Source organism: Mastigoproctus giganteus, chromosome 5, assembly GCF_048544385.1.
Source record: "Mastigoproctus giganteus isolate SK-2022 chromosome 5, ASM4854438v1, whole genome shotgun sequence".
NCBI classification, from domain to species: domain Eukaryota; kingdom Metazoa; phylum Arthropoda; class Arachnida; order Uropygi; family Thelyphonidae; genus Mastigoproctus; species Mastigoproctus giganteus.
In genome coordinates, this window is record NC_143579.1 from 120,657,830 (window position 1) to 120,670,169 (window position 12,340).

A 12,340-nucleotide genomic window follows, 5' to 3' on the forward strand; every position below is an offset into this window, starting at 1 on the left:
CGACGCTTCCCTCTCGGGGACCCTCCTCATGATCTCCACTCCGGAACTCTCACTCAGGAGCCCTTTTCTTCGCCTCGCATCGCCTTTTTGTTATATCCCCCACCCCTTATTTCTGACTAATCATTAGCTATTTTGCCCCTTTCATCTCCTATCTCATATGCTCATTTCCATCCTATTGTCTTGACCTCCAACTTTGTTGCCTGAACTTCCGGCATCCAGAATTTTCTCGAACGTTCTAGAAGGATGACTGGAAGTTCCAGAAGTTTCCGGATCTTCTTTGTGACCTCACATGTTCTTAATCGCCCCATGAAATTTTTAAGTGCGTACTCCCATTCTCGAATTTTCTCCTCTATCGTGTGCTGTCCCTTTCCCCAAATGGGTTTCGTAACGGTCTATTGTTTGATTAAGGGTGGGGTGCTGCCTTCGCTTAGTATACTTGTACTATGAATTTTTCTCGATCGGTGAACCCATTGTTCCGCGAGTTCGAGACCGCTCCCCCCCCCCCCGTTGCTATTTCAATCATGAACTTACTTAAGGATAGTACTACAATATTCAAAATCCATTGTTTTCTAAAACCCGGTATATTACTGAAAGCTGACTGTTTAAAATACAAATAATTTTCCAATATTTAACAAAACCACTATTAATAACAGTTGTAAGGACAGGTCCTTACAAAACACTGTTGTTACATTTCGTTTCTAATTATTATTAGCCATATGGTGCAAGGAAGCCTGAGGCTTATGCTGAACCAGCCAAAAAAAAAAAAAAAAAAATTCTGAAATACCCTGAGAGAGAGAGAGAGAAGTAGAAGGGAATCACAGAGAAGTAAGATACTCTGTGAAGGGAATCACCAAGAAAAAGAAGAATGATGATATCCAGCTCAGGACCCGAGCTCTCTATCTCTCGGGTTAATTCAGAAATTTTTTTTTTTGGCTAGTGCAGCATAAGCCTGCTTGCACCATATGGATAATAATAATAATAATTAGAAACGAAAAGTAAAGTAACAACACTGCTTTTCCCCCAAACATTCATAATATCTGAGAAATGTACATTTAAAAAAAATACAATACTATAATTAAATTTTCTCACAACTGAATTTAAATTTTCATATAACACTGGATTAGCAAAAAAACTACATTCAAATATATAGACACTCTGTGATCAGCATCGTTGTTTGAACTAGTTTTTAAGAATCTCCCTTCCCCAAGGTTTATGTCAAGTACAGTACTGTAAACCACATCCGTTTTAGAAAATTGTGGTTTTTTAATAACTCGTTATAATCGTAGTATAGTTCTGTGTAATCGGTTTGTTTTCCTCGTGTAAGTGTGCAAAGATAAAATGTAATGTGTCTAGTACGATTCATCTGAGGAGTGTTATTGTTTGGAGAGAGAAAATTGACGAGTGAGTATAATGCTGAGTGATCTTAGAAATTAACATTTTGCAAAACAGCAGAATGGAAGCAGACAATGTTCTGTTGCCTTCAGTACCTGCTGTTTCTCGTTTTATTGAAGTTTCGTTAATGGCGGAAGATATTGAGAATGAAAACTGTTTCACTCACGTTTGTTTTATTTTCCACATCTTTTCCACCCTAAATGGTACAAGACGAAGTCCCAACAAGACATGGAAGAGGTAAGTCATTGAAGATACATTATATAATAAATAAATAAATTTTCTGTTTATACTGCAGGACGTCCAGACGGTCAGAGGAGTTTATATGATATTCTCATTGGTTTAATATAGTTAATTTTTTCGTATTCCATTTAATCTTGTCGTCATGTGGGTATTATAACTTCAAACAGTAATTTGTTCGTGTTCTGTTTTTATATAATGTCTTTGATTATTGACTAGCCATCCAAAATTTTTTTTTATTTATTTAACTTCTAAATAGCGAATTTTTATACAGGTTTTGTTTTGACTTTAAAGAATAATTGTTGAATATCACAGAAAAAAAAAAAAAAAAAATATATATATATATATATAGGCACACACACAATTTAGTAGTGATATACTAACCGCGTGCTTGTTTCCACTGGATTTTGCTTGCAATCATTTTGCAATCACTTGCAATCACTGGTGCAAGGAAGCCTGAGGCTTATGCTGCACCAGCCAAAAAAAAAAAAAAAAAAAAAAAAAATCCCAGAGAGAGAGAGAGTGAGTCAAAAGTAGAAAGGAATCACCAAGAAAGAGAAGAATGATGATATCCAGCTCAGGACCCTGGGTGTGCCAAGCCCATACTCACCAGATGTGAGCCCCTGGAGTTATGGTCACGAATTAGTTCTTTGCCCAGTCTTCTTTAAGATTTTTTTTTTTTAATGAAAACAGTGATTAACGGTTGAAAAAGAAAAACTTGCACCCTATATAGAATATTAAAGAGGGAAAACATCATCATTGTCAATGAAGACAATTCCAATACTCAGACCCTATTATTTACATAAATAATAATCATGGAAGCCTTTGCTCTCTCACCTACTTAGTTTATAGAGCATTCTTACTCAAAAACAGTTTATACCAGATATCAGACTTGTCTAAGTGGAACTGTTAGATTATACTGAATTATGAGGCACTGTTTTATAAATCAGGAAACAGCTGTCGTTTGTGTTAGTTTTTCATATGGTTAGGTTACAGATAAGAATAGTGAAGATCTGGAATGATTTCCAGGATACATGAAGCATTTTTTCCTGAAATCCAAGTATATGATATCAAAAAAAATATTATTTTTTGATATCATATACAGGAATACCTCGCATAGCGCGGTTTTGAACAGTGCAGGTTTTGCGGTAGCTTAATTTACAAATTGAAAAAAAATTAACAGCGTAATGCACCAATACATTTGATATGTATGTATGTATTATAATGCCAGCACATAGGCCAATGCATTATGGATTCAAGGCCATGCTGACTGTTGTCACAACTCCAATTATATACGGACTCTGCTAGCTTTGATAGATTAGTAAACACTCTAGATTCCGAGCAGTGAGGTCGTTGATTGTGCATAACCTGTAAATATTTTTCGCTGTGTATTTTTATTAAAGATTATTTTTTAAAAACGTTACACCTTTATATGAAAATATGAGTGGAAAGAAGAAATGTAATGGCGCTGAGTGTTCTTCTAGATCCAAACATCAACAAGGTATGAAAGTAAGGCAGGCGTTGCAAAATGACATTCGATGTTATAAAGAGATGTATGCAGATAAAAAGAAGAAAAAACTGCAAACTAAGCTGATCAGTTATTTTTCAAAATAAAAATACAGTACATACTTCACTTATATTCTTTTGGTATGTACATACTGCTATAAAAATCATCTGTACTGTATTTACTAGTATTTTTCATTTTAGTTTCTTTTTTTGCAAGAATTTCGTGTGCATCAATTTATAGTAAACAAACACCTATATATTTTTGCAACTCGACCCATATAATCAAATTGTCGGAAAGCATTACATTAAAATACATAATAATAATACCTCGATCGGCACGGTTTTGCACATCGCGGTATTTTTTTGGCACGAATTAACCGCACAATGCGAGGTATTCTTGAACTTGGATTTCAGGAAAACTTTCGATACTGTTGCGAATGGAAGACTACTGTACAAATTGGAGCAGTATGGCATTAAGGACAAGTTGCTGCAATGGATAAAAGGGTGGTTGAGTGGGAGAAGAGAGAATGGTAATCAATGAATGCTGCTCTTTGTGGACTAATGTTATTAGTGGAGTCCCCCAGGGTGTGATGTTGGGCACACAGTTGTTTTGTATATTTAACAGTGAAATTGATGAAGGTATATCAGGCTTAATATCCAAGTTTGCAGATGATACAAAGGTTGGCAGGGTTGTTAATGATAGTAATAGCAGAATGATACTGCAACAAGATCTAGAAAACTTGGGCAGATGGGCTGAGAAGTGGCAATTGAAATTTAACATTGACAAATGCAAAGTACTACATATGGGTAGAAGTAACTGCACAGAAACCTACCAACTGTGTGGTGGTAGAGAATGAAAAAGACCTGGGAGTAATTGTGCAGTCAGATATGAAGTTTTCTGAGCAGTTCAGACAGGCTGCCAGAGCAGATCATGGGGTATTGTTAATGATAGGAGGGAGTATATGATGAGAGCCTTGTCGATCAATTCGGCCCTGGAAAGATTGTGCAAGGCTCAAGGGGTAGAATTTTTTTCAGCCTACACTGTACTTGTTAACAGGAGAGATTGCTTCACAGGGATGGGATACACTTAAATAGAAAGGGTGCAAGAATATTTGCTGATGCTATCGAGGCAGTGTTAGGTGGGTCGGAAAACTGCTAGCTTGGGGGGACACAAAGACGAATAGATTAACAGTAGCCACTGGCAGAGGTGAAAGTGATTCTTGCACTGCTTGTATTGGAATGAGCAGAAGCCTGAAAAACAAGATTCGGGATATTTCAGAGACTGCTGGGAGTCATTGCAGTACAAGTAAACATGGGTTGTGTTAGGGTAGCTAAGAATAGAAATAGGTGCATGTATACTTGCGTGTACACCAATGCTAGGAGTTTAGTAAATAAATTTGATGAATTTGAGGTATTGCTCAAAACATCAAAGGCAGATATTGTTGGGATATCAGAGACTTGGTGTCACACAGATATAAGGAATGCAGAACTCGAATTTGGGGAGTACAACATCTACAGAAAGGATAGACTGGATAGGAAGGGAGGAGGGGTTATGCTATTAGTTAAGAAATACATAAAATCCAATGAAGTGAAGCCAGTGGACATCGCTGGACAGTGCAGTGCCGAGTCAGTTTGGTGTGACATAAGCATTGGGAGATCAAAATTGAGAGTAGGAGTGTGCTATAGGCCTAATGACTCTGATGAGTATAATTAGAAACTATACAGGGAAATAGAGTGGGCCAGTAAATCAGAGAGTCTTATAATGGGAGATTTTAATTTCCCAGATATTGACTGGAATTTGGGGGCTGGTCACTCACACACTAGCAAGGCTTTTGTGGATTTATTGGATGATTGTTTTCTACATCAGCATGTTCGGGAGGCAACTAGAGGGAGGAATACTCTTGATTTGATTATCAGCAGTGATTCTTCATGCATTAAGAATCTGCAGATAAATGAACCACTAGGTGGCAGTGATCACAGTGTGCTGAAGTGGGATTTACTCAAAGAGGTAACTACCATTAGGGGTAAAGGGAAGGGTTATTGCTTTCGTAAAGGCGACTACGATGGACTGAGACAGTATTTAAATTCTATACAGTGGGAGCAACTGATGATGTTACCACAGCAAATGCAAAATGGGAAGCATTCAAAGAACTTATCTTGGAAGCTACTGGGCTTTACATACCAACTAAGAAATATTGTTCAAGGTTTAGGCCTAAATGGATGTCAGATGAACTGATGAGGCATATGGCAGAGAAGAAACATGCATGGGATACATACAAATTAACACATAACACAGAGGCCTATGATAGATACAAGTTGATCTGTAACCAAGTTACAAAGGAGGTTAGGCAGGCGAAGGCAGAGTACGAGAAATCTTTGGCAAGGGATGCAAAGAAAAACAGCAAAGACTTCTTTACTTATGTAAACTCTAGAAGGAAGGGGATGAATCAGATTGGTCCACTTGATATCGATGGGTCAACTGTTGATGATCCTGCTCAGGTAGCTAACAAACTAAATGAATATTTTGCATCGACATTCACACATGAGGAGTTATTTAGCGAGGGGAAAGCCAGAGGTTTATTCTCTAGCAGTAAGCTAGAGAATCTTGTAATAACTGAGAGTAAAGTGGAGGAGAAACTGTTGAAGATAAACACAAGAAAGGCACCCGGGGTGGATGGGATCTATCCAGTTATATTAAAGGAGGCAGCAGAGGAAGTAAGCAAACCCTTAGCCATAATTATGAGAGCTTCCTTGGACTCAGGGGAGGTGCCCGCAGACTGGAGATGTGCAAATGTGACCCCAATTCACAAAGGAGGATCAAAGGCTGACACAAGCAATTATAGACCTGTGAGTTTAACTTCTGTTCCAGGAAAATTAATGGAGGCTAGGACACTACTGACACTATGCTGCTGCAACTAGTTAAAGAAGTTCTGCAGGATCATTTAGACAAGACTTCAGTTATAGCTCGGACACAGCATGGTTTTGTTAAGGGGAAGTCTTGCCTGACCAATTTGATTGGATACTATGATGCAGTCACAAAGGAACTGGATGCAGGGAATAACTTTGATATTATATACTTGGATCTTAGAAAGGCTTTTGATACTGTTGCACATGGAAGACTGCTGCACAAATTGGAGCAGTGTGACATTGGAGGCAAATTGCTGCTTTGGATAAAGGGGCAGAAGACAGAGAGTGGTAATCAATGGACACTGCTCATCGTGGACTAATGTTATTAGTGGAGTCCCTCAGGGTTCAGTGTTGGGTCCATTATTGTTTTCTGTATTTATAAAGGATATTGATGATGGTATATCAGGCTTAATGTCGAAGTTTGCAGACGATACAAAGGTAGGCAGGATTGTCAAGGACACTACTGACACTATGCTGCTGCAACAGGATCTGGAAAGGTTGAGCAGATGGGCTGAGAGGTTGCAAATGAAGTTTAACATTGACAAATGTAAAGTACTACACATGGGAAACAGCAACCGCAGAGCAACGTATCAACTCTGTGGTACTACACTGACAGTAGTAGAGAATATAAGGGACCTGGAGGTGGTTGTGCAGGCAGATATGAAGTTCTCTGAGCAGTGCAGACGGGCTGCAAGAGTAGCTCATGGTGTATTGTCAATGATATATAGGAATTTTTCCAGCAGGGATAAGGAGGTGATTATTCCCTTGTATAAGGCAATGGTCAGGCCACACCTAGAGTACTGTATACAGGTCTGGAGGCCTCATTTCAAGAAGGATGTAGACCTGCTGGAACGAGTACAGAGAAGAGCAACAAGATTAGTGAATGGAACAAAGGGGTGCTCTTAGGAAGAAAGGCTTAAGTTTTGCAAATTACAGTGTCTGGAGACTAGGCACCAGCGAGGTGATCTGATAGAGGTGTATAAAGCAATGAATGGTTTGAGCATGCTCAATGCTGATGGGATTCTTCCTCTCGCTCAGAATAATCACCTGAGAGGGCATAAATTCAAATTGAGGAAAGACAGATGTAGGATAGACGTGCGGAAATTTGCCTTTAGCCAACGAGTGGTTGGTTGGTGGAACAGACTTCCATTCCTTGTCGTGGAAGTTGATAGCCTAAATAAGTTTAAGGCTCAGCTGGACAGGTATTTTGAACGAAGAGAGGGGTGAAGTGGAAGTGGTTTTTTTTTTTTTTTTTGGCTGATGCTGCATAAGCTTGCTTTCTTGCATCAAATGCCTCTACTAATGCTAATGATATACAGGAATTTTGCTAGTTGGGAAAAGGAGGTGATTATCCCTTTTTATTAGGCAATGGTCAGGCCACGTCTAGAGTACTGCATACAAGTTTGGAAGCCTTATTTTAGGAAGTATGTAGAGTTACTTGAGAGAGTACGGAGAAGGGCAACAAGATTAGTGAGGGGAACGAATGGGTTCTCTTACCAAGAAAGGCTTAACTGCCGGAAATTATATCGTCTGGAGACTAGGCAGCTGCAAGGTGATCTGATTGAGGTGTACAAGGCCTTGAATGGGTTTAGCAGGCTCAATTCTGATGGGATTCTTCCTCTTGCTCAGATTACGAACATGAGGATGGCATAAATTCAAACTGACAAAAGACAGTTGTAAAATCCGAAAGACAGTTGTAATGTCCCAGTAATCCCAAAACGTTTCTGGGGATACCGTTTTGCTCTGATTTTCATGTAAAGTTTTTTCTAAGCTGTTGTTATTATTTCAACATTTCTGTAGAGTTATATAATGCTGGTGGTTTGGCATCCCCTGACAGGATAAAACTTTAACCTTAAGTTTGGAGAAAAGTATTTAGTATTGTGAATTGTGTGTTATATTCCATTAGTGCTTGGTCTCTCATCACTAGATTGCAATACTTACTATTTTTTATATTTTAATAATAATTCAATTTTTTTGAATAGTGTGTTGTTTCATTAATTTTAATGAAACAAAAAGTGTATTAATTAAAATTTTTAAAATAGGTTGGTACCACCAAGTAGAAACGTCATACTATTAATAATTACCAAATTTATATTTGTACAGACATTAATTGCATGAAATTTTGACATTATTCCAGCACTACAAATTAATTCTGAAATATATTGTTATCAGTTTAGCTGATCCCCAAAGTGATCACATTGAAAGTGTATTTAGCATTAGCATGAGTAGTGGTTCATGATGGAAAAAAGCAAGCTTATGCAGCATCAGCCAAAAAAAAGCCACCCATTTCACTATCCTTTCGCTACAAAGGTTTGTCCAGTTCTTCCTTCAATATACAGTCAGACCTCTCTCTCTCTTTAACAAACTTCCATATAGTGAATTCTTCTATGTAGCGAACTTTTTTGATTTCCCTTTAGTCATTACATTCAAAATAGTTTCACGAAGAAAATTTTGATATAATGAACTGATTTCGACAGACCTGGGTACGCATTGTTTGCATCTCTGGACTTTAGGCAATAAAGCTGATGCTGTAGAAAACATGAATGGTCCTTGAGGTTGTCACAGACATTCTCTCAGATATGCCAGACCAGCTGTACTTGCTACCTGGGAGACTAAAACGCTGATGGAACTGATATTCGGGTGACACTCAAGTCAAGTGGACCCAATTTCGGCGATGTCCGGACAGTCTCTGACAGCCAAATCCTCTGCTTGCCCCTTCACGATGGTGGGACTGTTGGTAATCCTGGGTATAACCTCCATGCACAAGTACATGGTGGGTGACCACCTAGGTGTGAACCAACGTAAGCAGGGGTCGAGGTGTGGCGCCCACACCACATGGAGGAACGGCGCCCCTCTGTGTTACTAGGCAGTACTAGGTGGTAAATGACTCTCATCAACTGGTGAAATACCACCACTTTGCTTATTGGTGGCTTGAAGTGGTGGAACCCCATGTTTAGTCTCTAGAGCTAAGTTCCGGTTAACCCTTCCCTATCTCTTCCATCATGCAGTATGATTGATGACTTTTGAGGTTATGATGAATGTCGTGGCAAGATCCAATATTCCTTACATTTCGAGGGTACAGCTCTAAAACGGTGTTCGCAGGCCGGCCGCTAGTTAGTACACCGGACCAAACCTATTGGTAACTCTCTAGGAGGCTTCCGGATCAGCTAGTGTATAATCTTGCTATCTCTACTCTGCCAGATAGTGACTGGAGGGAGTCCGAGTAGTGTGTATGCAGGGAGCATTGTCGAGGCCATGTTATGTCAAGGATCTGGGTATATTCTTACCATGTGTATGCCCTATCCAAAAATTTCATTACTTCATACAGCATGTCCCACCCACATTTTCTTACTATTGAATATACCATGAATTGTCAAACTAATAGAGCAAGCTTATCTGCGAAAAGATCTAAACCTCCCAAGCACTTCCTAATTCATTTCACAAATATACGTGGTCTCAATTCTAATCCCAACGATGTCCATTTCCACTTGCAGTCTTCCAAACCCCATGTACTTTTTCTGACAGAATCTCAGTTATCGGTTGATTCAACTACTGCTCATCTCAGATGCCCAAATTATTCGTTGTATGATTCCTTTTGCCTCAAAGGTAGTATATGTGCATATGTCCATTCTGATATTCCCTGTCAGAGACTTGGCAATTTGGAATCTCCTCTCTTTGATCTTCTCTGGCTTAAAATCTCTCTACCTCATTGTGTCAGATTCATCTGTTGTCTCTACCGTTCTCCCAACTCCACTAATCACTTGAAGCTCTTTGACTTCCTCTCTTTGCAACTTGACTTTCTCCAGTCCAACTTTCCTAACAATGAGGTAATTTTCCTTGGTGATTTTAATGTTCACAACTCCAGCTGGCTTCCGTTTTCTAGTCACACCGACCCAGCAGGTCGAGATGCTGAGGCTTTTGCAATTACTAATGACCTAGTACAGATTGTTCATTTACCTACAAGAATACCGGACAATCCTAATCATACAGCTAACATGCTTGATCTTTTTCTCACAAACAACCCTTCTAAGTATACGATCGAAGTGAGAGGTCGTTTAGGCACTTCAGATCACAACTTGGTGATTGTCTCTTCTCCAATGGAACCTTTATCTCATGGCTATTCCCAACCTCGTGTTGTTTGGCATTACAAGAATGCAAAATGGGATGACCTGCCAGACTTCTTTTCTTCTTTTCCCTGGTCGGATTACTGTTTCAAAACTTCTGATGTCATCATTTGCTCAGATCGTGTCAGTGAAATTATTCTTGCAGGAATGGAATCCTTAATCCCACACTCCACTTTAAAATCTCGTCCCTTATCTAAACCTTGGTTTTCCAATAAATGTGCTAAGGCTGTTCAAGAGAAGAATGTTGCATATCGTAATTGGCTTGTTTCTGATTCTTCAGTTTCATTTTCTGCCTACACCAAAGCTCGCAACAATTGTAAAGCAGTTATTAATCAGTCCAAACTAGAGTTTGAACAGGCCAAGAGTAGAAAACTCACTTCTTGCCCTAATGGTAGTCGAGCATTTTGGTCTCTTGCCAAAGCTATTGGCCGCAACTTTTGCCCATCTCTGCTCCCACCTCTGTCCAAACCAGATGGTTCTGTTGTCACTTCAGCCAAGGATAAAGCTGACCTGCTAGCATCCCATTTTTCTTCCAGCTCATGTATTAATGATCTTGGTAAAACACCTCCCACCATTCCCAACACTCTCCATTCAATGCCTCCTGTGGTCTTCCGTCTTAAGGATATCAGAAGGATTTTTATAAATCTTGATGCTAAGAAAGCTCCAGGTCCCGATGGTATTTCTCCACTTGTTCTCAAAACCTGTGCTCCTGAACTTACTCCTATTCTTTGCCGCCTTTTTTCACTTTCTAATTCCAAAGATGTTTTTCCTTCTGCTTGGAAATTTGCTCATATCCAGCCAGTTCCTAAAAAGGGTGACAAATCCCTGCCATCCAATTATCATCCCATTGCAATTACTTCTACTCTTTCTAAAGTAATGGAGAAATCAATTAACCACCAACTCTTAAACTACCTAGAAACCTTCTGTCTGATCATCGATCGTCAGTATGGATTCCGTCAGTGTCGATCCACTGGTGATATTCTGGATTATGTTACCCATTTATGGACTAATTCAATGGAAAGGTTCGGTGAAACACAAGTAGTTGCTCTTGACATCTCAAAGGCTTTTGATCGTGTTTGGCATAAAGGTCTTCTGAACAAGCTTCCATCTTATGGTTTGCCAACTGTTTTTAGTAATTGGTTATCCAGTTTTCTCTCTGATCACTCACTGAGTGTGATGGTAGATGGCTCTCTGTCTTCTAACTTCCCCAGTAATGCTGGTGTCCCCCAAGGTTCAGTTCTTTCCTCCACTCATTTCCTCTTGTATATTAATGACTTTCTTCCATTGACTGGAAATCCTATCCATAGTTTTGCCGATGATAGCACATTGCATTCCACTTTCCATTTTCAGAAACCTTGTCCTGCTCAATCAGCTTCAACTTCTCGAAAATCTGCTACCAATTCCTTAAATGCCGATCTTCAGGTAATTCTCTAGTGGGGCAAAGACAACTTAGTTGATTTCAACCTTTCTAAAACTCAGTCTTGTCTTATATCTCGCAAAAAGGATTCTTTTGCTCCTATGCTTATCTTTAGTGACACTCCGATTTGTAGGCAAAATGATATATGTCTTTTGGGGATTACCCTGACTTTTAATTTCTCTTGGCACAAGCATATTACAAATATTGCTTCCTTTTCATCTAAAAAACTTGGTTTTCTCTTTCTCTCTCGGCGGGCGTTACTTTTCTTCCAAACAGCTGCTCACTCTGTATAAATCGTAAATCCGCCCTGCCATGGAATATTGTTCCCACAACTGGGGTGGTGCCCTCAAAACCACTCTCAGGCTTCTCGATTCCATTCAGAAGAGGGCAGTTAGGTTAATTAATGATTCATCTCTAATAGAGTCTCTCCACTCGCTTTCTCATAGACGTACTGTTTCTGCTGCATTCCTCTTCTACAGATACTTCCATGGGCACTGTTCTTCTGAATTGGCTTCTATAATTCCCTCTCTCTCTTTCAAAACAGTCTGAACACGTGCCGCCACCAGCCAACAACAGAAGTTGAAGTCCAATGTCAACAAATACCTTCTTTCGTCTTCTCAACCTCCAACCCAAGCATGGTACTAAGTACTATAGGTTCTAATACCTCTCGTGTTTAGCGTTCACATAAAAAAAAAAAAAAAAAAAAGCTAAAAGGATTAAGCATTAATTCTTTTAGCTTTTAATAGCTAAAGGCTTT

General features: G+C 39.2%; 1 protein-coding gene across 7 annotated transcripts in view; it reads left to right on the plus strand.

Annotated features, from left to right (window-relative positions):
* Window positions 1–1,205: 1,205 nt before the first annotated feature.
* LOC150085668 (polycomb group RING finger protein 1-like) overlaps window positions 1,206–12,340 on the plus strand; it is a 276,634-nt gene continuing 265,499 nt past the window's right edge. For 3 of the 7 annotated variants that reach the window (XM_090373432.1, XM_090373433.1, XM_090373437.1), the window contains exon 1: window positions 1,211–1,629. In XM_090373432.1, coding sequence (XP_090229558.1) covers window positions 1,621–1,629 — 9 coding nt within the window. In that variant the 5' untranslated portion in view covers window positions 1,211–1,620. Of the gene's footprint in view, window positions 1,630–12,340 lie in introns of all 7 variants that reach the window. The other 4 variants (XR_016546933.1, XM_090373434.1, XM_090373435.1 and 1 more) reach the window with 4 other exon arrangements.